The sequence below is a fragment of the Myotis nattereri genome (genome assembly GCF_964212035.1).
Source record: "Myotis nattereri genome assembly, chromosome: 4".
In the NCBI taxonomy this organism is placed as follows: domain Eukaryota; kingdom Metazoa; phylum Chordata; class Mammalia; order Chiroptera; family Vespertilionidae; genus Myotis; species Myotis nattereri.
Genome location: NC_138079.1, coordinates 29,126,613 through 29,154,463, shown reverse-complemented (window position 1 = coordinate 29,154,463; position 27,851 = coordinate 29,126,613). Strand labels below are relative to the sequence as shown.

At 58.4% G+C, this 27,851-nt stretch overlaps 1 protein-coding gene across 3 annotated transcripts; it reads left to right on the top strand.

The window, feature by feature from the left end:
* On the top strand, positions 1–27,219 carry NKD2 (NKD inhibitor of WNT signaling pathway 2). Of its 3 annotated transcripts, none has more exons than XM_081090337.1 (10): positions 1–264; positions 370–405; positions 716–813; positions 21,846–21,906; positions 22,760–22,887; positions 23,302–23,397; positions 24,056–24,125; positions 24,538–24,622; positions 25,235–25,362; positions 25,556–27,219. In XM_081090337.1, the coding sequence occupies exons 1-10, from the start codon at positions 240–242 to the stop codon at positions 26,161–26,163; spliced, it is 1,335 nt and encodes a 444-aa protein (XP_080946463.1). In that variant the 5' UTR covers positions 1–239; the 3' UTR covers positions 26,164–27,219. The 3 variants fall into 3 exon arrangements, with proteins under 3 accessions (XP_080946463.1, XP_080946464.1, XP_080946462.1); XM_081090338.1 differs by having other exon boundaries at positions 12–264; positions 24,056–24,203; XM_081090336.1 differs by lacking the exon at positions 370–405 and having other exon boundaries at positions 21–264; positions 24,056–24,203.
* Positions 27,220–27,851: the final 632 nt, after the last annotated feature.

Sequence of the window (27,851 nt, the reverse complement as noted above, 5' to 3'; positions counted from 1 at the left end):
GGGCGCGCGCGCTCAGAGGGAACCGGGCAGCTTCTGTCGCTGCTGTCGCCGCGCCCGCCCGCCCGCCCGCTCCAGCGTCCCGGCTGCACCGGACCCCGGAACCCCACTCCCCCCGACTTGGCGCGGAGGCCCGGCGCCGGGTCCATGCGGCCCCTCCGCACGCCCAGCCCCAGCACCGGACCCCAGACCCGCACCTGAGCGCGCGCCCGGAGCGCGGGCGGCAGCCAGGGCTGGGCAGCATGGGGAAATTTCAGTCCAAGCACGGTGAGACTCGGGCCCGGGGCGGGCGGCGGGCGGGCTGCTGGCGGGCGGGCGCCGGCCACTCACTCACCCTTCCCTCTCCCGCGCCCTCCCTCTGGCGCGCCGCAGCCGCCGCAGCCTTCAAGCGGAGAGAGAGCCCTGAAGGTGAGCGGGCCGGGTGGGGCGGCGACCCGGCCGGGACCCAGCGCCCAGAGCCCGACGTGCGTTCTGCCCCGTGCCCTGGGGTGGGGGGACCTAGCCGCGGGATCTCCGGGAGCGCGAAGGCCCCCACCCTACCCCACCCCCGGCCCCGGCTCCCCAGCTGGAGCCCTGCGCCCCAGGCCGCGCGGAAACGGGGGACGGGGCGGGCGCGCCGGCGGCGGGGCATCCTTAAGGCTCGGCGCCCGCGGGGCTCACCGCGCATCTCCTTCCCTCTTTGGCGCCCGGTTCCCGCGCTTCCTCTGCGGGGCCGCAGGGGACAGCTTCGTGGTGTCTGCGTACTCGAGTGGCCGCAAAGGCACCGTGGAGGCGGAGCGGCGCGGCGGCGTGGAGCACCGCGCGCGGGACAAGCAGGTAGGCGTGACTGGGTGGGGGTGGGGGTTCGGCCCGCGGGGCCCAGGGACGCCAGTGCCAGAGCTGTGCCCCCTCGCGGGACCCAGATCTAGAAGGCGCAGACAGAGATGTCCGGGCAGGAATGGTGCCCGCTGGGCCCAGAGAACCTGTCCTTCCCAGCCTCCACAGGCCAGGCCAGTGGGATGAGCCCGTAACATCCCAGGCTGGAGGCTTGGCGGGGAGGGGGCATGGTTTGCTTTAGGATCAATCGCTTGCACAGCAAAGATGGCCAGAATTAGAGGCCTCCCATCTGCAGGGTGGGTGACCACTGGCCTGCAGGGAGGCTCATGGCAAAGTCAGACTCCAGATGGACTTGGGGAGGAGGGGGGGTGTCCCAGACTGCAGGTGCTGCCAGGGGCAACCAGAAGCAGAGAACTGCCTGAAGGGAGGGGTGGCACCAGAGGGGTCTTGGGTAAACTTTCACATGTTTGCCAAGCAGGAGAAAGTGGGCCCTGGATGGGCATTAGTGTGACCTGGATCTGTGTAGGTGGCCGGCCACACCAATGGCTGAGACCCCTACTGGCCCGTTGCCCCCCACCCCCTTTCCACTGCTCTGCATAAGTCATGTCTGTTTTTGGAACGACCTTCTTCTGGCCAGTTGACAAATGAAAAGTTCTAAGTGTATTCGTAAACACTGCACCTGACTCAAACCCATCCTGGGGTTAGAGTTCCTGCTTTCTGGGAGTGAAGGTTTAATTCCACGCCTGTGGAGATAGGAAATACATTTTAAGGTACTTTGTGGGTATGTCACCGTAACGTTGGATGGTAATGTTACATGGACTTGTGCTTCTTGATACTGAGGATGAGGGTGCTGCCCAAGGAGCAGCCCGGGTCCGTCTTTCTCTTCCGAGAGAAGTGGGGTGTTGATAACGGAATGGTACATCTTAGCTTGGTTCTCCTGTGTGTAGCAGGTAAGGGGGCGGGGGGGCAGGCGGGAAGCTGTGTGAGCGTTAGCTTCATGGGCCAGGGTTTAGGCTGGGCCTGGTTCCACCAGCTGTACTGCCTGGGGGCTTTGTCCCTGGGGACATGGTTCACTCAGTCCTTAGGACTCTCTGGGCGCTTGCTCTCACCTGTTCAGAAGGTGGTGGCATAATGAGGTGGTTCCAGCAGCACCAGGCAGTGCTTCCCCTGAGCCGAGGGCTCCCTGGCGTTGCTGTGAGATTGTGGGAGCTCGGGCCGGACCAATCTTTGAGGTTGATGGACGCCACTCCTGGGACAGTTTTTGAAAGATTGGTGTGGGAGTTAGCTGAGGTTGCTCTCTTTTCATTTTGCCCTCTGCTATGGTCTGAATATTTGTGTTCCCCCAAAATTCATCTGTTGAAATCTAACCCCCAAGGTAATGGTGTTAGGCGGTGAAGCAGTAGGGAGGCGAATGGGTCATGAGGGAGGAGCCCTGATGGTGGGGTCCCTGCCCTTCTGAGAGACTCCAGAGAGCTCCCTGTCGGGTCTGCCACGTGAGGACCCAGCAGCAGGGTGCTGTCTGGGAATCAGAATAAGGCTCTCAGTAGACACTGAGTCTGTGGCACCTTGACCTTGGACGTCCAGCCCCCAGCACCGTGAGAAATAAGTGTCTGCTGTGTATAAGCCACCCAGTCTGTGGTCTTTGTTGTAGCAGCCCTAGCTGACTAAGACACCCTCATGTCATGCAAGAAAGGTCATTTTAGCAAAATCTCAGAATACAGGATGGTCCTTTAAATTAAATACATTTTAGCTTTAAGACAATAGCACTGCATTTGCTGTATTTTCATTTTGTCATGGGGCTGGGAGCCCCTCGCCAGGCACCAGCCTGGAGTTTAGACCTCCTGGACCAGGCCCCTCACCGGGCCACAGAAGCAGAGGCGTCCTCCCCACTGCCACGCCACCGCTCCCGTGCTTGCCAGGATTCGCTGGGCATACACTGGGCGGCTCTCGCCCAGGCTCAGTGGGACCCCTGCCTCACCACCCCTGCTCCAGGGTCTGCCCCTGGAAGTTGCTCAATCAGGGGATGTTTGGGTGTTGAATCCTACAGATCTCCGGTTTCCAGCCCAGTGTCCTGTGCCCCTGTCTTTGTGTGGTGCCCAGAGCTCCACCCATCACCTCTGCCTTCCAGGTGATGTCCTTGTGGAGGGCCAGCCTGGGTCAGGCAGCCACCCAGTGAGTCTGACTGGGGCCAGTGAGGGGACACGCTCCTCCCCTCCCTGAAGCTCGCCCAAGAACTGTGGCAAATGGCCTCATGGAAATAAAGTGCATCTAACTGTCGCCAAAATAAAGGAAATGAAGCTGGTTTTGTCCGTTGTTCATGGGTTATGTCGGCTCCTGGCATCTGCTTAGTGCTCATCTAAAAAAGTTCTTATAAATACTAGCGTTTTCCGGTGCGCGCACTCCCTGCTTCACAGCCTACTAGTAGAATAGTGTTGGCTGTTGGTTCTGCGAAATGCTGCAGTCTGGTCATGGCAGGACCTGTGTCGGTTCATTGCTGAGTGCCCCTGAAGGGCCAGGGCTGCGCCAGGGTGATGTGGGATGCTGGCAAGCAGCACAGAGGATCTAAGAAGTGGAGTAACTGAGCTCATACATGTGTGAGAATTATGAGAAGTGACAGGTGGTAGCACCAGCAGCACTTGGCAGTGCTATTTCTAAAGGTGGATTCAGCCACGGAGCAGCAGGGCCATGGCTACAGGTGGGGCCAGCCACGGACCAGCAGGGCCATGGCTACAGGTGGGGCCAGCCACGGACCAGCAGGGCCATGGCTACAGGTGGGGCCAGCCACGGACCAGCAGGGCCATGGCTACAGGTGGGGCCAGCCACGGACCAGCAGGGCCATGGCTACAGGTGGGGCCAGCCACGGAGCAGCAGGGCCATGGCTACAGGTGGGGCCAGCCACGGAGCAGCAGGGCCATGGCTACAGGTGGGGCCAGCCATGGAGCAGCAGGGGTCACGGTGAGGCTCTGTGGAGACTCGGTTGTCACTATTCTGGAAACTTGCCCTTCTCTGCACACGGTCGCTCACCCTCTGTCCGCCTCTCTATAATTTCTCCAACGCGCCCTGAGGCTCATGTCCACGAAGGGGGAAAAGTTCAGAAGATAAGAATCAGTGCTAACAATTGAAATTTTATTGGGATAAAACACAGATTTCCATTTGTAAGCCCGAGAAAGGGATGTTTTGGCAACTTTGGAGGTGGCATTTTAACTGAGACTTGAGACAGAAGTGCATGAGTGGGGAAGGCCCCTGGGGCCTGGCTGAGGCCTCCTGCCTGGTGGGACTCTCTGAGGTCTGAAAGGACGAAACTTCTCCTCTAAGGCTTCGGGACAGGCAGCTGGGCAAGGCTCTGCCCGTACTGTCTTGGGTGGCTCTCAGCTTTAAGGATCTACACACAGTTGCACACAACAGTTTTGTGTGCACTGACATGCTGCACATGTTCCTGACTGAAGCAGACTTGCAGGGAGTCTAGAAGGCAAACCCCGAAACCCCACTGAGAGGCTCACCTCTGGACAGACCTCTGGCTTCCAGCAAACTCCACCTGCCCTCCACGTGGTCTTGTCCACAGGTGGCCTCTCACTGCTTTTGGAATCTGGGGACTCGGCCCCATGGCATGGTTTGGTGCCTTCCGCTTGGTTGGAGTTCCCTGGGGCGAGTCACCAGGACCTCCGACCCCTCTTGTCTCTGCAGCAGGCTTTCATCCGCTGTGGTGGGGCAGGGCTGCTCCTTCCCCCTCACCTGGCAGCCAGGAGCCAGCGCTCACCTGCCCACCTACTCACCATGCCGCCAGAGTACATGGCGGCAGCAGGATGTACACATTTCAGTTAAGATTCGTTGAGACGTTAACTCTGGCTTCTTGTCGAAATCCCTGGGAAATTCCCTTGGCTTTGCACGAAGTCTGGACACCACCCCGTCTGTAGTCAACACAGAGCAATCAACGTGTGTCCTGAGGCGTGTGGATGCCATGGAGCCCTTGGCTATCGGCCACAGGCCTCCTGAAAGGAGAGGCAGCCTCCGTGTGACTTGTAGTGAGACAGGTGGCAGGTCCTCCAGCCACAGTGCAGCCCCTTGGGACGACCTTCTGTCTCTGTGACCCGTGCTCTGGGATACTAACCTCACTGAGTCCCAGCCTTTGTGGGGTGTCCGGGCCTCAGGGCTGGCAGCTCTTCACTTTCTTTTGGCACCCGCTGTGGGAACCCTGGATACAGGCAGCCATGTCCCTGCCCTCAGGCGTGGCCCCGCCGTGTGGTGAGGCCGGCACAAATGTGCACAGAGGCCTGAAGGCTCACATGGACCCGGGGGAGCTGACAACAAGTCCTGGGGGTCCAGGTCTTGCCGAGCACCAGGGGCCTCTCCCTACGGTCAGCCGCATCAGCCCCTCACCCCCACCCATGCTTCTGAAATTGCAAATGGCTCTCCTGGACCCCATCCTACCTGAGGATGAGCCAAGGGGTCCCAACTAATTCACATCTGAGGAGCCACCAAGCCACTTTGTGGGAAACACCTCCTGGAAAGGGGTGATGGGACCCACCTCAGGACCCCGAGGGAGCTCACTGCTCCAAGTGTGTTTCTGGAGTGAGTAACTGAAGTTCACCTCCTTTCCTCACCTGGAAATGTGGATGGGTGCTGTCTGCAGAGAGGACTCTCGGAGGGAAAAGGAGCCACCGTGCTCAGCTGGCTGTCCCCGTGTCAGTGGGGATTGCAGGAGGTGCTAGGGTCATCTGCGGGCAGGCAGCCAACAGCATCAGACACTCAGGAGAGACTGAGGGCCATGTGGATGGGCTGGATGCCATGCACCTCACCTGCCCCAACCAGGTGCCCATTGAAGGGCTCAGCCACCAATGAGCAGTGTGTATGCCCACCTCTCATTACTCAGATGCAGGCACCCTCATGTTGTGTGTCAAGGACTCATGTCCACCAGGCGAGGCTGAGCTTGGACCCCGGCCTTGGGGCTAGGCCAGCAGATCCTGGGGTTGGCCACAGTGGGGCCGCAGGCTGGCTGCAGAGCCTGTCCCCCATCCAGGACAGTGGTCACAGAGGCACTTCCCCTGAGATGCTGGTCTCGAGAGAAGCTCCCAGGAAGCTGTTGGAGACGCACCATGTGCTGCTGGCCTGCCCAGGAGACATGGCACCTGTTAAGATATGTTCTCATGGGGCAGCGGCGTCAGAGAATGTGGGCCCTCCGTGTCCATGGGTATGCTGGTTTCCACAGGCAGACAAGGCCAGGGCTGCTCCAGGGACTCAGTTCTGAGGGGGTGGGGGGTTCGCAGGCAGAGTAAAGGAGCCCGCAGACTGCAGATCTCAGTGACGGCTTCCTCAGGCACAAACAGCCCATGCGGCTGCTGCAGGAGCTGAAATTCCAGCTGCCCAAGGGGAAGAAGGGACCCGAAGCCACCCTGCCTCCTCAGGGAGGTGATCAGCCACCGCAGAAAACGCCATGCTGCAGCCAGGTCACGCCTGCCACCTATTTCCACATCTTCACTGTGCTAAGGTATTTGAATAACTTTGAGGATGTTGGTTGCTGAAGAGCTTACACCTCATCTTTTCTATAAAAATCTGTGCAACTTTGCAGTCTTCAGAAATCAGCGCTCAGCCCTGGGAGCTATCTGGCCAAGTCAAAGGGGGTAAGAACACAGATCAGGACATGGCTTAACCTCCCGAGTGTGGGTGTGGGAATTGGACGGCACTGCCCTCGCCGCCTCAGGAGGTGAGAGGTCAAGGCCCATGTCCTCTGTCTCCACCCCTCGCTGTATGGCCAAGGAGTACCCTCCTGGCCAGCCCCAACAGAGATTGCCAAAGAAATTCTGCTCACAGATAACAACTGGGGACCCCGTGACATGGCCATTTTAACATGGGGCAGCCTGTCCCCCGAAGGCTTCCCTTATAGGACCGTTAGTGAGAGGTGGCCTGTGTGGTGACTCAGAGCCACCCAGACCCGGCTCCAGGCCTGGGGCTGCTGCTCACCTTCATGTCTCTAGGTCACAGCTGGTCCTCCAGGGCTCGCAGGCCGTGTGCTTCTGCTTGGAGTCGTATGCGGAAAGAGGAAGTGACAGATGTGAAGAGTCGGGAACAGCAGCTGGCTCTGGCACTGCTGGGCAGGGGCGGTTCTGCATCCTTCGCCATGGGTGGGCTGCGAGGGTGGCCTGTGGGACAGCAGCCCACATGTGGTCAGTAAATCCCAATGTCAGGCTCCATTCCCGACCTTCTCGAGCTCTGACACCAGGTGCTCCTGGGCTGGGGGCATGAGGCTGTGCGTTTGCACCAGGACCGGTGAGCTATGCCCACGGGGTCATCCTCTTTACGAAGGAGCACCTAGCTGCGTGGACAGGTGCACTGAGCAGGCGTGGGGGACAGTGTCCCGTGGCCCTGCCTCTTCTCTCCCCAAGAAAGGAAGCCCGTGCCAGTCTCCTAGCTGGCAGAGGCGTGGTCTACGGAAGCAGTCGTTGAGGCCTGAGCTGGGCACAGTTCATCTGAACTGAGTTGTCCAATAGGCAGGATCTGAGGAAGGCCACTGGCCGAGTCACTGTGAGGTCATCGCCGGAGCTGCAGGTGTGCAGCGGAGCCGCTCCTGGGTGGACACCTGCCTCAGAAAGTGTCCGGTTTGGAAGGAAAGGCCTGTGTTGTCCCCGGAAGTTCTCAGGGCAGCCCCTGAGGCCCGAGGCAGCCTGCAGGCTGGCCCAGCTGGTGCCCAGCGGGGACAGACCCCAGGGCCCACCCACTGCAGTTCTTCCCTTTTACTTGTGGGGAGACCTGGGGGGAGGGCGGAGGGTCTGCTCTCCGCCTCACATGGTCCCTGGTGCCCACCTGGAAGGTGCTTTTCTGATGACTCCCCACATGTGGGGTGAGGAGCTGACACAGCATCACAGCAGAAACCCGCCTGGTGTGAGAAGGAAGCTGCCCCAGCCCTGCACAGGGAGAGGGGAGGGAGGCTGGCGGCTGGCCGAGTATGGGTTTCCTGGGGCGGCCACACCAGCACCACCGACAGGAGTCACTTAAGCGACAGGACTCTGGTCTCACTGTCTGGAGCCAGAAGTCTGAGATCAAGGTGGCTCCTCCTGGGCCTGTAGTCCGTCACCTCCCAAGATCCTCATGTGCGCATCCCTCTGTGCGTCTTCCTCTTCATGGGATGTTCATTTGTCAGGACACAGGCCATATTGGACCAGGTTCCACCCTAATATTACTAATAACATCTGCAATGACCCTAACCCCAAATAAGGTCACATCCACAGGCACCCAGGGCAGGACTTCTGCATATGGGGGAAGGGGCACAATTCAGTCCCTAACAGACCACAGGGTTTCCTCAGCTCCCTTCTCCCCCCACCTGTCCTCCCTGCACGTCCACCTGTGCTCTCCTCACTGCCTCTGCTGTGGCTGGGCTGCCGGCTATGATGATCGGAAGGACGCAGTCGGTCCCAGCCGAGGGAGCCGGGGGACGCAGCCCACTCTCAGCCTGGGCCCCTGGGCACCTTTTCCTATCGTTTTATTTTCTGAACCGTGTCTTTTCACAGTACCTGACTCTGCATCCCCATCCTCAGCACCCTCTGTATTTCCTGAGCCCCCCAGGTGCTTAGGACTGGAAATGCTCTTGTCTCTCCTGAGATGGTCTCTCCCCGTTGCTCACCCTGGTGTCAGAGGGCTTTCTCGGCTCTGCTGTCCTCCGACCTGGGACCTGTCATTTGGGAGAGCAGGACCAAGGGGTGTCTGGTCCTCAAGCAGTGAGGCTCCTACGGCCTCGTTCTCCAACCTGTCGCAGGCAGTGCCCCCGGCACCAGGTGGCTGCCCGTGCCCTGGCTTTGCAGAGTCTCTGGGCATCGCTGCCTCCATGAGCGTCCCCTGCTGCTGCCCGTAGGTCCCCCGGAAGGGCTCCAGGGGAGGTGGGTCTGGGGAGGGGAGCTGCGAGCCACATTTTCTGTTTCCTGTTTTCAGAGCCAATTCCTGTAACTCCTTCGGGTTGTTTTGGTTGGAAGAAGGAAGGGTGGATATTTTTCTGTGGTTCAACTATCCCCACTTTAACTCTTATAAGAAAGTGTTTCCCTGTTCTCATCTGGAGAAGAAAATGCGTTGAGCACTCATTTCCTTTCCCTGCAACAGACACCCGGAGCCTCTGTGAGGGCTGGGCCGGGGACGCTCACATAGGCCACACCACTACGCCCGCCTGGTGGGGTGGGCCTGCCTGCTGGACACAGCTCAAGGTGAGGCAGAGGCTGGCCTCACCCCTGCCCCACTCTCTTCTCAGGGATGGGCACTGCTCTCCTCAGTCCCCTCCTCCTCCTCTCTCCCTCTCTTCTTCCCCCCCTCCTCCTCCCTCCCTTCCTCCTCCTTTTCTCCTTCCATTCCTCCACTCCCTTAGCCTCCTCATCTCCTCCTCCTGCTGCTCCTCCTCCTTCTCTGCCTCTCCTCTCTTCTGTCCAGAAGCTCCGCAGACCCTGATGATCTGGGGTGTGTGGCCATCCTCCCGGCCTGGAGGGACAGCTTCTCTCAGATCCTGCTCCCTGAGGAGGACGAGCACCCCCAGCCTTCGGGATTACAGATGCCCACATGTGTGTCCTATACCCAAGAGGGCTGGCCCACGGCCCCGTGGGACCCCTGGATCCTCAGGAGAAGGCTGGGCTGACTCCACCCAGGTCCCACCGGTACTGTTTGGGTAGTTCTTCCTGAAGGAAGCCAGCCACATGGTCTTGTCATGTGGTCATTGACCTCTGATGTAGATCGTTCAGGAATTATAGGACTTTGACAACCAATCCATATAAGCACATGCTGGGAGGGCCTTAGGGTTAAATATGTTAAATAATGAAAAAAGTAGCCTGAAGCTACCCATGTTGGTTTCCTGGAGCTGCCGTGACCACGTTTCACAAACTGGTGACACCAACAGACATGTATTCTCTCACGGTCCTGGAGGCCAGAAGTCTGAAATCACGCTGCTGGCAGGGCTGTGCTCTCTGAAGGCTCTGGAGGAGGTCCTTCCTGTCTCTTCCAACGTCTGGGACTCCAGGCGCCCCTGGGCTTCTGGCCGAATGGCTCCAGTCTCCGCCTCCGCTTTCACGTGGCCTCTCGCCTGCATCGGTGTCCTCTCCTCCTGCAAGGACACTTGTAGTCATTGGATCAGGGCTGACCCTCAATCCAGCATAAGCTCATCTTAACTCATCACATCTGCAAATACTTTCAAATACAGTCACATTCTGAGGTTCCGGGTGGGCGGGCGTGGGTTCTGGGGGTGCTGTTCAGCCCAGTACATGACCCACGAAAACATAGAGTCAGATTGCTCGCAATTTTCTATTCTGTTTGGCACAAAAGGGACTTAGTAACAAATGCCCTCAGCAAAGCTCTTCTGCCCAGGTGGGTGTGGTCTTCGCGTTAATGTTGCCACCTGGAATCCTTATTTTGAGGCCACCCTTTCAGTGTCCACATTGAGCGACAATTGAACACTGTTCCATTTTTAGCATGTGTTGATTTAAGAATGTATCCAGATTTGAGCTCTATGCTCAGGAAAACTAGGTACTAAACCACGAATGCAGACAAACCTCTGGTGTACTGACCAGCTCGTTTTCAGCCAGAACTCGACCGTTCTCTGCAGCTCACCATTTGGTCCCCATCTGGGTCAGCTCTGTGACTCTTTGGTAGCCCGGCCTGGAAGGGAGGGTGCTGGCAGGGCGGGCCCGGCACTGTAGTCCAGCTCAGCCCCACATCTGGCCCTGTTAGACGCAGGATTGTGGATGTGGTTGTCTCTACATCTGGAACAACGTTTAATTAGCCTGGGGCCAGTTTAGGCTCGTTGACTTACCTAGCTTGAGAAGAATCACAGCAGGGGTCCACTGTAGACTGAGGCACCCCCCTTGACAGGGGCTACGGGTCACTCCATGTGTGCCGCACCAGCACAGCCAGGATCGGTGAGCCTGAGAGGGGGCGGTGAAGGACTGAGAAAAGACAGACAAGAGAATAAAGCTGGGTCTGGGTGGGACGCTGCCCTCTCTGATGGAGAGCTAGCGACAGCGCCATGGCCTGAAAGCCGTCTTTATTTTATAGCCAGATTCCAGGAGGCAAAGTAAGGGCGTGGTTACAACGTTCTCGTGGGTTTCAAATCTACTCAATTACTTGCACCTGATCAAGCTTTGTTTACTTGCTGCACCTCCTGCAGCCCATATCACTCAGCCACGTGGGACCACAGGTTTGGACCATAAGGTCAAGCTTACAACTACAGCCTTTGGCTGTAATTGTGCTGGGACTTACACATGGCTTTGCCACGAGAGGATCGTGCCCTCTCATTAGTCCCAGGCTTGAACCTGTCCAAACGCTGTAGCCGCTCTCCACACCATGCACAGCAGTGTCCCCAAATGTTAAGGAGACTTTCCGCCTTGTAGTTTCCCTCCTCATAGTGCAGTTGAGGTAGGAGGAAGCTGCCTGCATCCTGTGGGAATAAGGCAGGACACAACACAACTGGCCAGCCCCTCCATCGCAGCAAAGTGGCCCTTCATCCTCTGTCCGTCACACCCAGGTCCCATTCCTCAGGAAACCTGTCAACTTGGTCTCTCATAATTAGCCATTTCTACCTCTTCCCCTTCCCCTGTGCCCCATTCCCATCATCCTCCCCTCTAACCAGACCTCAGCTTCTCCCCTCTACCTCTGCGAGCCAAGTGGGTGTTTGGAACATAAGACTGGCCAATACCAGCACCTCCTCAGAGTGAAAGCCCAGGTGGCTGATACCCCTCACCCTGTGTCTTGACCCTGAACCTCTTCAGAGAGGGCCTACTCTGCTGGGGCCTCCTTGCTGGTCCTGCCCCAGGGCCTTTGCACATGCTGCCCCTCTGTCTAGATGCCTACCCCCCAGAGCTCTGCTTGCTGCCTCCTGTGCTCAGGTGTCTGCTTACATGTCCCTCTCCAAAGGCCTTTTAGGATTCCCACCTGGCACCTTCCATCACCTCCCCTCTAATTTCTCTTCATAGTGCTAGGCTGGTACCTGCAGACCGGGTGATCAGCTGCTTCCTAGAGACACTGAGGGGCCTTTGAAGGCTCAGTTCTGCCTAATTCGTCCAACTGGATGCCAGGCAAAGCTGCCACAATGCCTGGAGCTTGGGTCACTCTCCTTAAATAGGAGGGACAGCCATTGTTTAATTTCTACACAAGGTGAACGTGATCCCGCCCACAAACTGGATATCTCAACAGCGTAACAGTCACCCATTTGGGTGGAGTACACCATGCAGTCCTGGAAACAAAACAGCAAAACGCAGTGTTGGCTTTGGTCAGGACCGCCTTTCGGGGAGCTGCCAGCCTTACTGGGCTGACTGCCTCTTGGGGCTGAGCGCCTCTTGGGGCGCCTCTCTGGGCTGAGCACCTCTGGGCTGAGTGCCTCTCTGGGCCAAGCACCTCTCTGAGGCTGACCATCTCTCTGGGCTGAGCATCTCTCTGGGCTGACCATCTCTCTGGGCTGAGCACCTCTCTGGGCTGACCATCTCTCTGGGCTGACCATCTCTCTGAGATGACCATCTCTCTGGGCTGACCATCTCTCTGGGCTGACCACCTCTCTGGGATGACCATCACTCGGGGCTGAGCGCCTCTCTGGGGCTGACCATCTCTCTGGGCTGACCACCTCTCTGGGGCTGACCATCTCTCTGGGCTGACCATCTCTCTGGGCTGACCACCTCTCTGAGGCTGACCATCTCTCTGGGCTGACCACCTCTCTGGGGCTGACCATCTCTCTGGGCTGACCACCTCTCTGGGGCTGACCATCTCTCTGGGCTGACCACCTCTCTGGGATGACCATCACTCAGGGCTGAGCGCCTCTCTGGGGCTGACCATCTCTCTGGGCTGACCATCTCTCTGAGATGACCATCTCTCTGGGCTGACCACCTCTCTGGGCTGAGCACCTCTCTGGGGCTGACCATCTTTCTGGGCTGACCATCTCTCTGGACTGACCGCCTCTCTGGGGCTGACCATCTCTTGGGGCTGAGCACCTCTCTGGGATGACCATCTCTCTGGGCTGAGCGCCTCGCTGGGGTGCCCCTCCATTGAGAAGCCTGAGCGTAAAGGTCTGCGGGCCTTGCAGGGACACCATCTGCCTCACCCTGAACTACACCCACTGCGGCCTGTGAGCTCCTCACCCGCTTTCATGTTGATGGGTACGTGGCAGGCACCCTGGCAGCCTTTTTCGTGCCAGAACGAAACAAATTGGGTCTGTTCGTTGCGCCAGCTGGAATTTTGCTCACCATGAGGGCCAGCCCAAGGGGAAGGACTTCCTTTTGTTCTGCAGTGTCTCCCAAGAATATTGTAACAAGTTTGAGCTCTGAAATCGGAGAAGCAAACAAGAAACAAAAACAAAACCCAAAACAACAACAATAACAAAACCTGGCATATTTTTAAATATATTTTTATTTCAGAGAGGAAGGGAGAGGGAGAGAGAGAAAGAAACATCAATGATGAGAGAGAATCATTGATCAGCTGCCTCCTGTATGCCCCCGACTGGGGATCAAGCCCGCAACCTGAGCATGTGCCTTTGGCCGGAACTGAACCTGGGACCCTCTAGTCCACAGGCCAATGCTCTATCCACTGAGCAAAACTGGCTCGGGCAAAACCTGGCATATTTTAATATAAGAATTCAAACTGGAGATTATTTTAACACACTCCTGGAAGTGCCTGGGCGGGTTGGCTTTGGAGCGAGCCCGTGTGGGCCAGGGGCTGTGGCTCATTACAGTGGGAGCCCCTCTGCTATCAGCGCTGGCTAACATGAGGCTGCGGCCGTGGTCCTGGGCTGTCAGTCGGCGGTGGTAGGACCCTCCCGGGCTGTGTCCTGCCTGTAGCCCTGTGTGTCTCAGGTCTCAAGTGGAGAACCCTCTGAGACACAGCCTCTTGCGCTCGGGAGCAAGAGAGGCCCAGGTTTGTCTTCTGAAATAAAAAAAGAAACGTACCTGATCCTAGGCTCAGAAGGACCTCCCTGCAGGGGGTGTACCAATGCCTGTGGCCTTTGGCTCATCCTTCCCTCTTGTCCGGGGACCTGGATGGTCCAACACGCCATGGTCGGCGTTCAGGCCTCTCGGCATCTTCCCCCCACCCCCCATTGATCCCCTGCAGCTCCGGGCGTACCTGCCATCCCTGGGGTGACACCCACAGACCTTCACTTGTTAACTCAGGAGTGTGATGCATTCACAGCACTTGGCGCAATTACTGGTTACCCCTTACAACAGTCATTTCCCCTTTCACAGGGGAAACCAAGGCACAGTGGGGTGAGGCGATTTGCCCAAGGCACACTGCTTGGAGTCGTGCAGCTGGAACCCCAACCCAGCCAGCCCCCCAGGCCTGTGCTCTGACCAGCAGGCTCCCTTGCCTGTGGCAGGCACTGTGCGGCTCACAGGTTGTGGGGGACCCAGGCAGCAAGTGTCAGAACATGGGCCTCTGGTGCCCGGAGCGCTAAAGCGAGGGTGCATGAGAAGCTAGGGGGTGGAGGCTTCAGCAGTGACGTGGCATTGACAAAAGCTCTGGCAGAAGTGGGAGAGGCCATCCCTGCATCTCCAGGTTCGGCCCGGGGTAGGGGCGCGGGTAGGACAGGGAGGAGAAGGGTGGTGACAGTAACCCCAGCCTACACTCCATCGCCGCCTCCCAGAAGCAGCTACACTAAACGCCAGCATGGTTGCCTCCCAGACTTGTCTGCAGCTCTGGGAAGCTGGACACTTTGTCTGTGACAGTGTCGCCTGCTAGGAGAAGGGCCAGACGGCCCTTGGGCCCCACACCCACTGGGTCAGCATTCTCGCGCTTCCCAGACCCCGCCTTCCCAGCTGTGATAAAAGGGCTGGAGCCGAGAAGGGGGGCTGCCATTGCTTTGTTTAAAGTGGTTTAGGTTTTCTTTTCAAACAAAACTGTCTTTAGCCCTTGGAGCAGTGGTTCTCAACCTTCCTAATGCCGCACCCCTTTAATACAGTTCCTCATGTTGTGGTGACCCCCAATTTCACTGTTACAAATTGAACATAATTAAAGCATAGTGATTAATCACAAAAACAATATGTAATTATATATGTGTTTTCCGATGGTCTTAGGTGACCCCTGTGAAAGGGTCGTTTGACCCCCCAAGGGGTCGCGACCCACAGGTTGAGAACCGCTGCCTTGGAGAAGGTGGTGCTATGGCTATTCGGTGAGGTTCCTCCAGAGGCCTGAGGTGTATTTTAAGCAGAGGCCAGCCCTGCTTTCTTCAGGAAGCTCTGGGAGGGGTTGGGGTGATGAGTCAACCACATCCGTGGTCCGTGAGTGGAGGTGGTGACTCTGGCGGCCACCAGCAGAAAGGCCCCCGGCTAGAGCGTGGTAACGGCCCTATGCTTCCTGCCTGTGGTCAGGAGGACCTGCACCAGCCTGGCCAGGCTCGGGACCTCCGTTGGGGATGTCCAGTGCCACCTGGTGTTCTGTTGGAGTGGCGAGGGAGCGCAGGGTGGCACCAGCCTTCTGGCTGCGCTGAAGGGGAGCTGCCCAGAAGGTGCTGGGCCGAGTGTTCAGGGAGCCCTGTCCTTGGTTCCCCTTCTTTTGGGCTTGTCATGGACAGAACACCACCCAGTTGGAGAAGGAATGTGCTCGTCCTCTGTTGCAAGGACAGAGGGAACAGAGTTCCTGCTCTCAGGTTTTTCAGGGTCAGCAGGCAGGGCCAGTGGATGTTGACCACATCAGTCATGGCTTGTCTCGGGGGCTCAGAGCCCCGACAGGCAAGGATTGGGTCAAAGGCTTGCTGCCCGAGTGGCTCGACCAGCCGTGGGCAAACTACGGCCCGCGGGCCGAAACTAAAAAAAAAAGACCGTACCCTTTTATGTAATGATGTTTACTTTGAATTTATATTCGTTCACATAAACACTCCATCCATGCTTTTGTTCCGGCCCTCCGGTCCAGTTTAAGAACCCATTGTGGCCCTCGAGGCAAAAAGTTTGCCCACCCCTGGGCTAGACAATGGGTCCTTGGCTGGCCAGCCAGCTCCACCATCACGGTGCCAGACGGTCTTCATCCCGAGAACCCTGCGCCAGGGGTCTTTCCTGCTCTGTGGTTTGAGAGCAACCTCAGAAGGACTGCACGAGGGCGGGGGGCGGGGGGGGGGACGGACGGAGAGGGTGTTCCTGCACTTGGGCTTGTGCCCCTCTCCCCCCACCCCCTCATTTTCCAAACCACACAGAACCTGGGCCTGGCTTCAGGACAAGATTGTCGCTTAACACACGTGTGTGCAGGTTTCCTCCAAACACTTCATCTTTCACTTGTGGGGTCTCAACTAAATTCCTCTAAGGCTGGCTTTGGGTTGGTGGTTGTAAAAGTAGCTTAGGTTTTGTCTCTGCTCCTTTAAGATCCCTCGGCCGCTGCTGCCAGATACCAGAGCTGAGGGAGGGCTGCGCCTCCGGCCTGGGCCTCCCTCCTTTGATCTCGGGAGCCTCGGCCAACAACAACAGAGCTGGGCTGAGGTTATTACGTCGTCTCCGTGTGCAGGGTGTGTTTCCACATGACACGACAGAGGTGCTTTCTGCAGGAGAAAACACACTCATTGCTTTTCTCTGAGCTGCTCAGCCCGGGGGTCCCGGCGCTGTCATCAGAGAGCAGCCCTTCCACACGTCCAGTCTGTTTCTCTCTGCTAAGGGCACGGACATGCGTGGGTTGGTAACGCACGGCGCCTTCTGACTTACAGCCTTTAAATATACATTGTTCCCTCCCAGCTTTGAAATGAGCTTCCTTCGAAATAGGAAGCACGAGGCTTTAATACTAATGAAAGAAAATGAACCGTCCGGCGGGCTTTCCCATGGAAGCATCCAGGTTGGGGGAAGACCAATTGTGCATCTGAAATGCGGGGGCATGGCCCTCGCCTGAATGGGGGTGGCTGAGGGTGCGGAGGGGTCAGGCGTTGGGAGCCGCTGGTCCTGCTTTCATTGTGTGTGTGTTGTGACCTGCAGCCAGTGTGCTCAGGGGACAGCAGCTGCGTTTGGAAGATCGATCACCCTGGACTTTCCTTTTTCTGTGAAACTCGGAATCGTTAGCTCTGAAGACAAAAACAGTAGCAGCACAACCGGGAGGAGAAAGTGAGGTTTGCTGTGTACCTGCAAAGTGACTAACATTTAGTGTTGAACAGAAAGCAACATTCCAGGTGCTGAGGATGGAAACCCCTGAGGGTGGGGGCATATGTTATGGTCACTTCTCAGTGATCGAGGGTGAGATACTGCGTGTGTGTCGTGCATTCATACTGTGTCTATATGGTGTGTATTACACGCGTCTGTACATATAAGTATTCATAGACTAGATGCACACACTCGTGTGTATGCTCACATACATTTAGTGTCTGTGCTGAAACGCGTCGTCCCTGCCTGGGGAAGCCTGCTCACCCTCCGCCGCCCCGGACCCAGTGGAGACTCTGGGAGGCCGTGGGTTCAGGTCCTCGGGACAAGCCTGGGGTTTGGGGTCAGGGGCTGTAACTGCTTTTCCTCCGAATCATGTGGGTTAATGGAGGGAACATGCGTCACCTCCAAGTGTGGGAGAAAGAGAATCCCGGCCACCACGTTGTTAAACCCAGCTCCTCGCTGACCCTCTGCCGATGACGATGTGGCCCCTGCATGTGTTTATGGGGCATCACTCCTGCAGCAGGTGGCCTGGGTCCGCCTCTGGTCCCCTCTTCATACCGACACACTGCGGGCCAGCCATGGGCGGGATTCCTGGCAGAGTATGTGTGTCATCAGTGGGTGTGCTCTCAGTCTCCTTACCACAGGCGTGGCCGTCATCTCCAGCAAGGTCCACGTTGGGGGGGGGGGGGCGCCTGGGGAACCGTTCCCTCCAGGGTCAGGGTGGTTTGGGAGTAGATGAGTGCCAACAAATAAGTCTCCCCAGGCCAGGGGAAGCAGGGTATGAAATACATTTCGTGTCTTCTTAAAATGAGCAGAATTGTGAGAGGCTGGGACAGGGATAAGAAGAAGCCAGAGACCTCATACAGGGTGTAAGTTTCCACTCTCATGTGAAGAGACACATATGTTTATTTTAGGAGACCCTTTGATCCCAAATGACTGGGTTTCCACATGCAAATTCCAAATTTGGTTATTACAAAGTCTGATCAAATCGTCCTAACCCAGAAGTACCGATGGGCAAAACCTAGGAACGCCCCTGCCAAATCTGGAAGCTCTGTTTTAAGTTTGAAAAGAAAGAAACGAAAACCATCTGCAGCTCGTTGGGAAGCCTGTTTGCAGGGCCCCCTGTCCGTGAACGCTCGGTTTCATCATCCCTAATCTTTCGCTTTAAAATCAGGAGTTCAGAATAGCAGTTGCAGCAGCCCCCTGAGCGGGGCCCGGCGTGGGCCCCAGCCGCACATGTGTCGGAATTATTAAGCCCATAAAACTACATTGTCACATCTGAAACCGGTTAGCCGTTGAAACCGAGACTTCCACTTCAAAGCTGCCGTGGTGTTTCCAGACAGACGCTGGCGGATCACCTTGAAGTCAAATTCCATCCCCTGGCAACCAGCAGAAAGCGGCCTCTGCCCCCTCACCGGGCCTTTCTTACAAAAGGCAAGCTCTGAACGTAGCCGGACTCCGAGCCACTCGGGGCAGATGGGCTCCCACACAGCCCTCGGCCTGCTGGCGGCCGGAACCCCGCCCGGAATGCCTGGCCTTGGCGAGGGGGGGCTCTCATTTAAACAGCCTTGGGAGCAGCTGCTCCCCTCCCCCTTCCAGATCACCCTGCAACCTGGAGTGTAGGCCCTGCGATCCCAAACGGTCACCCAGCATGTAAGACCATCCTGTCCTGAGGGACCCACCGCGCCACCGTCACCGAGGGGGCATCCCGTGACTGTCCTCGTAGGAACAGTGAGTTCTGGGAAAATGCCGCCAACAGTCCTGCTCAGGTTGCCTCCTCCCCGTCACCCCTAGAGGAGCCCCTCCTCCAAAGGAGCCCCTCTCTGCCTCCATCTTTCTCTCTGTCCCCCACCCCCACCCCCAGCCAAACCCCGAACACACGCCACTACCTCTTTCTCACCTGCTTGGACTCTGGTCTGCACAAAGCCCCCTCCTGCATCCCCACTGCACCTGGGGGAGGAGACACAGGACTTTGGAACATGCCCAGAGCTCTGAGGAACAGCCCTGACCTCAGATTCAGGAGGGCAGTGCTGCCAGAAGCCCAGATGTGCTGGGGCTTTCGGTTGTGGGCCATCAGGGGCTGTGAGCTCCACTGAGTGGGTCGCCTGAGGCTGTTTTAATGGAAAAGAAGGGCTCCGGAGCAGCTCCTGTGTGTGTCTGGAGGGGGGGTGGTTACCCAGGTGCCAGCCTCACTCTCCTGACGGTCACGCTGGATTCTCATCACCAATACCCTGGGCCCTTTCACAGAAAGGAGACCTGCTCCCGGGACTCCGCACACAGCTGGTTTTCTGGACAGAGTAACCATTCGCCCCTGGGGAGCACCACGTTCTCAGGAATGCAGCCGAGAGGCCCCTTGGAGTCTGCAAGGAATCCACTTGGAGAAGCAAACGCGTTTCCCCTGTGTGTGTGCATCACATGGCTCGCTCAGAGCAGGGACTGTGTGTTCCCTGCCCTCAGCCTTGTTCCCGGCCGGTTTAGGTGAGAGGAGGAACTCGATTCAGAAGCTCCGGTGTCAGGGCTGCGGTGCTACCTCATGTGTCCTCCCAGCACACCTCTCCCTGTTGGGGTGCAGGTCCCACAGTGGGGGGTGAGGACACGCCTGGCACACGTGGGCACCTGGGGAGCCCCACTCCCTCCTCGGGATCCCTTCCTTGTTTCATGGAAAGGAAACCGAGGCCCAAGTGATTAGGTGGCGGATTCAGGATTGTCAGCCAATAGCAACAGGACGGAGACCAGGCCCAGCTTCGGGCGGTGGGGCCAACGCTGGCCCCAAAGACCCCATCCTCCTCCTGGGGACCTGCGGCTGGGACCGGATGTGGAAGAGGGGCTCTGCCAACGTGACCTTCATCCTGGTGGGGCCCTAACTGCCTGCACCTGCATCTTTGTAAGAGGGAGGCAGTGGGAGACTCGACACAGAAGAGGCACACAGAGAGGCCTGTGACAACAGAGAAGTTGGAGAGATGCGTCCACAAGCCCAGGAACACCTGGTGCCACCAGGAGCTGGAAGAGACAGGGAGGATCCCATCTTCCCCCATCCCCCAGCCTCCTGAGAGCCCCCCAGGGTGAGAGGGGCAGGGACCAGACCCCACAGCGAGGGTCACAGCCACCCAACACTGACATGCAGAAGAAGGACCTGGGATCCCTAAAGCGTTAGGGCATGTGGGGCTGAGATCCTGTCCCCAGTGGCCAGCAGATGCTGGAGAATGAATGGACAGTGTACCAGGGCTGCTGGGGATGGGAGCAGGAAGGAGAGGATACCCGGGGGGATCAGAAGGTCAGTAGTGCTGGATGGGCAGTGCCGCCGGGAGGCCTGCTGGCTGGGTAAGGGAGCCAGGGATGGGGATGGGGATGGGGGGTGCAGGAACAGAGCTCCGCCGATGGGGGTCGGGAGGTGCAGGAACAGAGCTCCGTCAGCCAGTGGAGCAAGGAGGATGGTGCTGAGACCCTCTATGGAAACCTGGCCAGGCAGAAGGGGGCCAGATTGGGATGAGAAGGGGAGTTGGGGACTCCTTTGGGGGGGCAAAGGGAGAGCAGAAATTTGTGCTTTAGAAGGGGGGTCCCCACCACAGGGTGCTCAGATCAGGGAAGGCAGGTGGGGGCATCCCAGGAAGGGGTAGGGCTGGCCCCGCCCTGGGCAGGGTGATGTGGGAGGTGGGCACTTGCTGAACTTTAGGAGATGGGGTATCTGTCTGTACCCCTGTCTCACTTGAGGGTCCCAATTATCTGGGATTTAGCTGCCAACGAGGTCACCCCTGCGGGGAGGGGCTGCACATCTGGCCAGCATCCCTGTGGTAGGTTTACCCGTGGCAATTAAAGCTTTTGGCCCTTCTGTTTAGCCAAAGCAGCACAGATTAAAGGGCACTTTTATGTAACCAGGATGAATTTGAAACCACCAGTCATAGGGACAAGAATGGTTACTCTTCTCCCAAATGTTTTTATCCCCTTTATTTGAGCCTATCTCAGAGGTAGTTGCTGATTTAGCTCGTAGATAAACACTGTAGATTCTAGTGTTGGGATATATGTGGATGAACACTTTTTCAAAAGGCACTTTAGGGCTCTAGTCACAGGCTGGCTGCTGTACCCGGCTTCCTTGTTGTGTCGTTATTGTAGCGTTGGGCGTGCTCAGGGGTCGCTCCCACGGCCCTCTCACTCCCTGGCTGTGTGCCCCATGGGAGCTGTGCCGCTGGCTCTTCTGGGTTCCAACACTCCTGGATGCTGGTCTGGGGGCTTTGCCCTTCTTCCCTCCCTTCCTTCCTTCCTTCCTTCCTTCCTTCCTTCCTTCCTTCCTTCCAAGGTTAGATTTTCTTTTTTTAAAAAGTATTTTTACTGATTTCAGAGAGGAAAGGGAAAGGGAGAGAGATAGAAATCCTATATAATAAAGAGGTAATATGCAAATTGACCCTCTCTCCATCATGTCATCACAAGATGGTGGTGCGCACTGCGGGGGTGGGGCCCGGTGGCCACTCCACGTGGCCTGGAGGCGGGGCATCGGGGCGGCACTCCAGGACTCGGGGCCATCCTGCTGTGCGCCAGCCACAAGGGGCGGGACTCCGGGACTCAGGGCGGTCCCATGGTGCGGGGGGGGGGGGGGGGGGAGGGTTGGGGGAGGGGTCCCGGGGCTCACACAATTTCGCGCAGTGGGTCACTAGTATTAATGATGAAAGAGAATCATTGATTGGCTGCCTCCTGCATGCCCCCCACTGGGGATCAAGCCTGAAACTTGGGCATGTGCCCTGACCGGGAATCAAACCGTGACCTCCTGGTTCATAAGTTGACACTCACCCACTGAGCCACGCCTGCTGAGCCTGGAGATGATTGTAATGGAACCAATGACACCGTGGGATGCCCGTGTTTTACTTAAAAAATCTGAGGCTTCGTGGGTGTGCCCAGATTGGTTCCTCTGCAGTGACACCCCAGGAGGCTGGTATCTATGACCTGCCCATGGGCCACGTGGTCACACACTCCCTGTTCTCCCTGCAGGAGCTTCACAGTGGGGACCCCAAGGAGGGACCTTTCCGGGAGGACCAGTGTCCTCTAGAGGGTAAGTCCTGCTCCCCAAACCCCACAGACTCTACCCTGTACCCCAGGCATATACCTGAAACCTGCCCTGAGGACACCTGGACAAGCTGAGGCCCTGATGGCATAGGCACGCCCACTCCATACTCCTTAACTTCCCCACCAAACCCAGACCAATACAGGCAACCTCCTCCCAACCTTGATCTCCGAAGCCACTGCTGGTTGGGTGGACAGATCCAGGAAGACACACCTGGCTATGGCTATGCCAGGTGAGGGCTGAGGGCACACCTGACCATGGCTAACTCAGGACAGGGCTGAGGGTACACCTGACCATGGCTATCCCAGGTGAGGTCTGAGGGCACACCTGACCACAGCTAACCCAGGACAGGGCTGAGGGCACACCTGACCATGGCTATCCCAGGCCAGGCCTGAGGGCATACCTGACCATGGCTAACCCAGGTGAGGGCTGAGGGCACCCCTGACCACGGCTATCCCAGGCAGGGCTGAGGGCACCCCTGACCACGGCTATCCCAGGCAGGGCTGAGGGCACACCTGACCATGGCTATCCCAGGCCAGGCCTGAGGGCACACCTGACCATGGCTAACCCAGGTGAGGGCTGAGGGCACACCTGACCACGGCTATCCCAGGCAGGGCTGAGGGCACACCTGACCACGGCTATCCCAGGTGAGGGCTGCCCTGCCCTCTGCACAGATCTGATGCCTCCTTGTTCTGGAAGGCTGGGCTCTCAGCTCAGGCCCATCTGGGAAGGAGCACAGGCTCCCAGTCGCACCTCCCGGCATCCCCGCTGCTCTGAGTCACCTACCTGGGCGGGATGGGGGTGGCGGATGGCTCTGCCTCACTCCTTCTTCTACCTCCAGTGGCACTGCCCCCTGAGAAGGCTGAGGGTCGAGAGGGTACCGGACAGCTCTTCAGTACAGATGATGTTGAAAGAGCAGCAAACCGCGAAGGTCTGCGAGGCCTGGGCAAGAAGCGCCTGAACATCGACGTAGGTCTTTGCTCTGTCTCAAGGTGCAAAAGGGCCGCGCTGGGCTAGGTGCATATGGGCCCTAAAACAGGGCCTTGCCTGGGCAGTTTGCCTGAGGTTCAGCCGGTTGGAGGAGTTACAGCAAAGCTTGCATGTGCTTCCGACATCCGCCAGCTCTGGGAAGGGGTGGGGATGGGCAAGGAAGGTGTGGTCACAAATCCAGCTGAAACTGGCCAATGTGGCACCAAATAACCCGGGGGACTTCCCGGTGTGGCGCCAGCACCCCGGGATGCCACAGAGGTCCACCATTGGCCTTCCAAGGCAGGAGCCCCTGGGAGCAGTGGAAGGACACCTGTTTTCCTGAGAGGTGGGGGGAGGCTCGGGGTCCCAGCGTGGGGTGACGACCCACCCGCCCTGACCCCTTGTGCCCTGCAGGCGCTCCAGTGCGACGTCTCGGTGGAGGAGGACAACCGCCAGGAGTGGACCTTCACGCTCTACGGCTTCGACAACAGTGGGAAGGCCACCAGGGAGGTGATGCACTTGTGTCTTCAAAAGATGGTCCGCCGGGCAGGGAGCTGGCAGCAGACAGATGCCAGGGCCCTGGTCTTGGTGATGAGGAGACCGGCCGAGCCCTCTAGGGTGGGAGGAGAGCCCGGACCTTCCCCGGGCGTGGGGGCTGCGGTGACCCAGGCTGTTGGCACAGTTTCCTGCAGAGCCCGTGTCTGGATCCCCCCGAGGCTCAGTGGGGCCAGCAGCTCCTGGGCAAGGTGGCGAGGGTCCCGGGATGCCCTCGGCACTCACCTCTGCTGGCTGTGTGTCCAGGATGGGCAAAGTGGCCCTGGGAAGGAAGCAGACACACAGGACGACAGAAATAAGTGTCTTTGGGTTAAAGAGCAAAACTTAGGTAGTTACCTGACTGCTAAGTCCTTTGAACATGTAGATTCAGAACATAGTGAAATTTAAAAGGTCCAAGAGATGTGATTTCAGCCATAGCAGGGTTCCTTACCCCGGAGGTTTGGGGCCGCCGCACGGGGCTAACGCTGGGGTGAGAAAGGCTGCTCGGTGAGTCGTCCTGTCTGAGGCAGGGGCGTATGGGATGCAGGTGACTCAGGCAGGCAGCCTGGAGGCGGTGGCGTGGGCAGTTCCCCAGCCCGTCTGCCTGTGTCAGTGACGCCGGTGCCATCCTCAGGACATGTCCAGCCTGATGCACACCATCTACGAGGTCGTCGACGCCTCCGTCAACCACTCCTCCGGCAGCAGTAAGACCCTCCGAGTGAAGCTGACCGTCAGCCCCGAGCCCTCCAGCAAAAGGAGGGAGGGTCTCCCCGCCAGCCAGGGTGAGGGGCGGGGCCCCTGCTCCGATACCCTGAAGACCCGGCTTTAACTGGCAGCCCACCCCTCCCTGCAGACCCTCCGCCTGGCCCTTACCCCCACTCTGCATTTCCCCACAGCCCTTACCTCCCACACACCAGGTCAGGGGAGTCATAATTGTGTCTACTGTTCGGCGCCCCATTCCCCCTTCTCTCCCCACGGGGAAAACTCTCTGGTTTCCTGAACATGGAAAGCAGGCACTAGCACCAGGCAGGGCTCAGAAGTGTTTGCTCAGTAAATGGATGAAGGAGGGAATGAATGAAGGAGTGAATGAATGAATGAGTGACTTCACTCTTTCAGACCGGGAACCCACTCGCTGCAGGACGGAGGGCGAGGTCTTCGAGGACCCCAGGGTGGCTGACAGGAGGCTGTCTGCTCACATCAGGTGAGGGGCTGGGGGCTGGCTCCACCCTCCAGGTGTACCCTCCTCACGGGGAGCAGCTGCCCACACCCCTGCTTCCTGCATCCTCAGAGGCTGCCCCCTCAGGGCAGACTGACCTGGGTGTGGAGGAGCACTGGGTACAGCCCCCGTTGGGGTGAGGGTGCTGTCTTGTGGCCCGGTACTTGGGCAGGAGCTGAGCACACCCATATCTGTCCGAGAGCTGGGTGAGGCTTGAAGGGCAGGTCAGCCGAGGGCCCTCAGTCCGGCCGCTCGGACACACTGTGATTCTACTCACCAGCTGTGGTGGTGACCGGGCCAGTGGAGGTCTCCGAGCAGTGACCCAGTCTCTGCCTCAGGGACCAGGAGACGGGAGTTCCTGCAGGTTCCCTAAGGCAGTCGGCAGCAGTGATCCTGGGGTCTTGGTGGGGTCCCGGGCCAGCTGGGGACCCTGCTGTCCTGGACACCCATCCTTTCTGATGCTTCTCTCTGGGTGGTGGGTGCTGGTCAGAGTCCACTGCCCGGGACCATCCCCTTCAGTGCCCCCTTCATCTCCGAGGAAGGTCTGCTCTGGCCTTGTGTGAAGGTCAGGCCCCTTCTGCCCTGTGCCCCACGCAGGAGGCCCAATGCTGACCCCCACCCCTGCCCCGTGAGGGGGCTGTACTGCGTGGATGAGAACACTGAGCGGAGAAACCACTACCTGGACCTGGCCGGAATAGAGAACTACACGTCTAAATTCGGACCTGGTAGGTACTGGGTGGACCTGGTAAGAGGCCTCCTTTAGCAGCATGAGCCCTGGCCTGGGGTTCTAGGGCTCCTGCCACAACTACTCTGCGGTATTGCGTCCAGGCCTGTATGTGGGGAGCGGGGGGATGCCTGGTCCAAGGCGAGGTGTCAGGCCCTACAGAGGGTCTCATGGTCTGTGTCCCGTGTGTGCAGGGTCCCCGCCAGCACAGGCCAAGCAGGAGCACCAGGGCAAGGCCTCACACCCCCCGAGCAGGTCTCGCTCCCAGGAGTCAGAGGCACACACTGTGCACAACCGCAGGTCCCAGGTGCTGGCTGACCATGTCCTGCTGGCCGGCGACCCCACTGCCCGGGCCCTGGACGTGCAGCCCCGGCTAAAGGGGCAGGAAAAGCAGTTCCTCAAGTCCCCCAAGGGCGCGGGCAGGCCACCTGGGGTGCCCAGTGGGGGCGTGCCCATTGGGGGCATGCCAGGTGGGGGCAAGCCCGGGAGGGCTTTCAGCTACCACCCACCGGCTGCCTTGCCCCAGGCCCCCCAGGACGGTCACCACCTCCCACAGCCCCCACCACAGCCCCCGCCGCAGCCCTACGGCCACAAGCGGTACCGGCAGAAGGGCAGGGAGGGCCACTCTCCCCTCAAGGCCGCGCTGGGCCAGCCTGCGGTGATGGAGCACGAGGTGGTGCGGGACCTGCCGCCCATGCTGGTGGGGGAGGGCTACTCGGTGCCCGTGGTCCAGCGCCACGAGCACCACCACCACCACGAACACCACCACCATCACCATTACCACCACCACCACCCGTCCTAGCGTGCACGCCCGCCCGGCGCCCCCGGCCAGGAGCCCGGCTGCAGGTCTCCTGTGGCAGCTGTGGTGGCCCCCGTGGACACTCGAGCGGGCCCTTCGCGCTTCCTCCGCTCACCTTTCCTCCGGGCTCCTGACGGATGTCGTGTTGGGATGAGCACGTTTGATGCCACTGACGTTCCCCAGTTATGAAGTGATTCTGTGTAACCCATAAAACCGTATGTACGCATAGAAAAGCACATCGTATCTTTCATTTGTGATCCCACAATGAGCCCTCGTGGCGCAGAAGGGACTCTGCTCAGCTGATGTCCATGTTTGTCTCATGGTGCCTCATGCGCTGGGGGCCTGGGACCGAGACGTGCAGGGTGGTGGGGCCTTGCTGTCCCCTAGCCGGGAGTGAACGTAGTGCTGCAGCCCTCGTGTAATTATTCGTTCTGAAGCCCAAAGGAGGTGGTTTTGGGGAGCAGTGGTTCCTCCGTGCGCTGCTTGTGTGGTGGGGAGTTCTGTCTCACCACACGGAGCACAGATCATACAGAAGACTGGCGGGTGCAAGGCGCTCTTCACAGTGGTCACGAAATTCTGGAGGCGAGGCCATGAGAGCAAAGAGGAGGTCCAGATGGGCTGGCACCAGCATCTTTCAGTGGACAGCAGGGCCGGGGCAGGTGGAAGGTTCCACCTAAAACACCCGCACAGGCAGGAGGCAGGACGCTTGTTCTCTGGGCTCACGTAAACCATCATAGTGCTCATCAAGCTTCCACGATGCCCACCTGTGGGAATATGTGGCGATCCTTCTGGGGGGGTGGGTGAGGGAAAGGGGCAGTGACGGTGTCCGAGGGTCATGGAGCCTTGGCTGGCAGCGTCCCCCTGTGGCAGGACACTGCTGCCCCTTCTTCCATCTGAGATGAGCAAGTGACTTTCTGGTACTTTGAGAGTCTGTGCAGGTGATTTTGCATTCTCCTTCGTGGAACTGTGTCTAAGAATCAAGCTAATTGGTGATTGACTTGTAATTGAGTTCCCTCCCCCCTCAGGCATAATAAAAATATGTGCATTTTGTAATATGTCATTCCCTGTTTCAAAGTGAGCTTTTTAAATAGATACAGTCAGTCCACCTGCACCAGCCTGTGGGGGCTCATGCTGCACGGAGAGCGTGTCTGTCTCTGTTTACACAGACGTTTGCAGAAGGGAAATGAATGCACAACTCCAGGTGTGTGGGTAATGTTTCCCCCCATGTTACTGCTCTAAAAAACAAACAAAAAAACCCAAACCTAAGCCCCAAGTTGGGTTTATGATAACAGGACACTTCAGGCCACTGTCTGGGGCTGGGAGGACCGCGCTGCCCATGGAGACACGGGGCTCTCTGTGCCGAGACTCTAGAGGAGCCCACGTGCCATTTGCCACCATCTCCCTTCTGCCATCACGTTCCTGTTCCTGTTCATGGCCGTGGTAAAGCCCCTCGGGATTTCCGAGTAACTAATGTCTGTCCCTGAGTCCAGGCCATGTGTGTAGGGAGAACTGCGGGGTCTTAGGATCTTTAGAGGCCAGAGCACTGGAATCTCAGTTCCAGGTGTTTCAGATCCTCAGACCCCGGCTGGTGCCGGCTGCCCAGGGCGGAGCGCCCTCTCCTGGCTAGACGCCTACACTCCACTAACACGCTTGAATCTGCACAGTGACACCCACACCACTGGCAGCAGGGT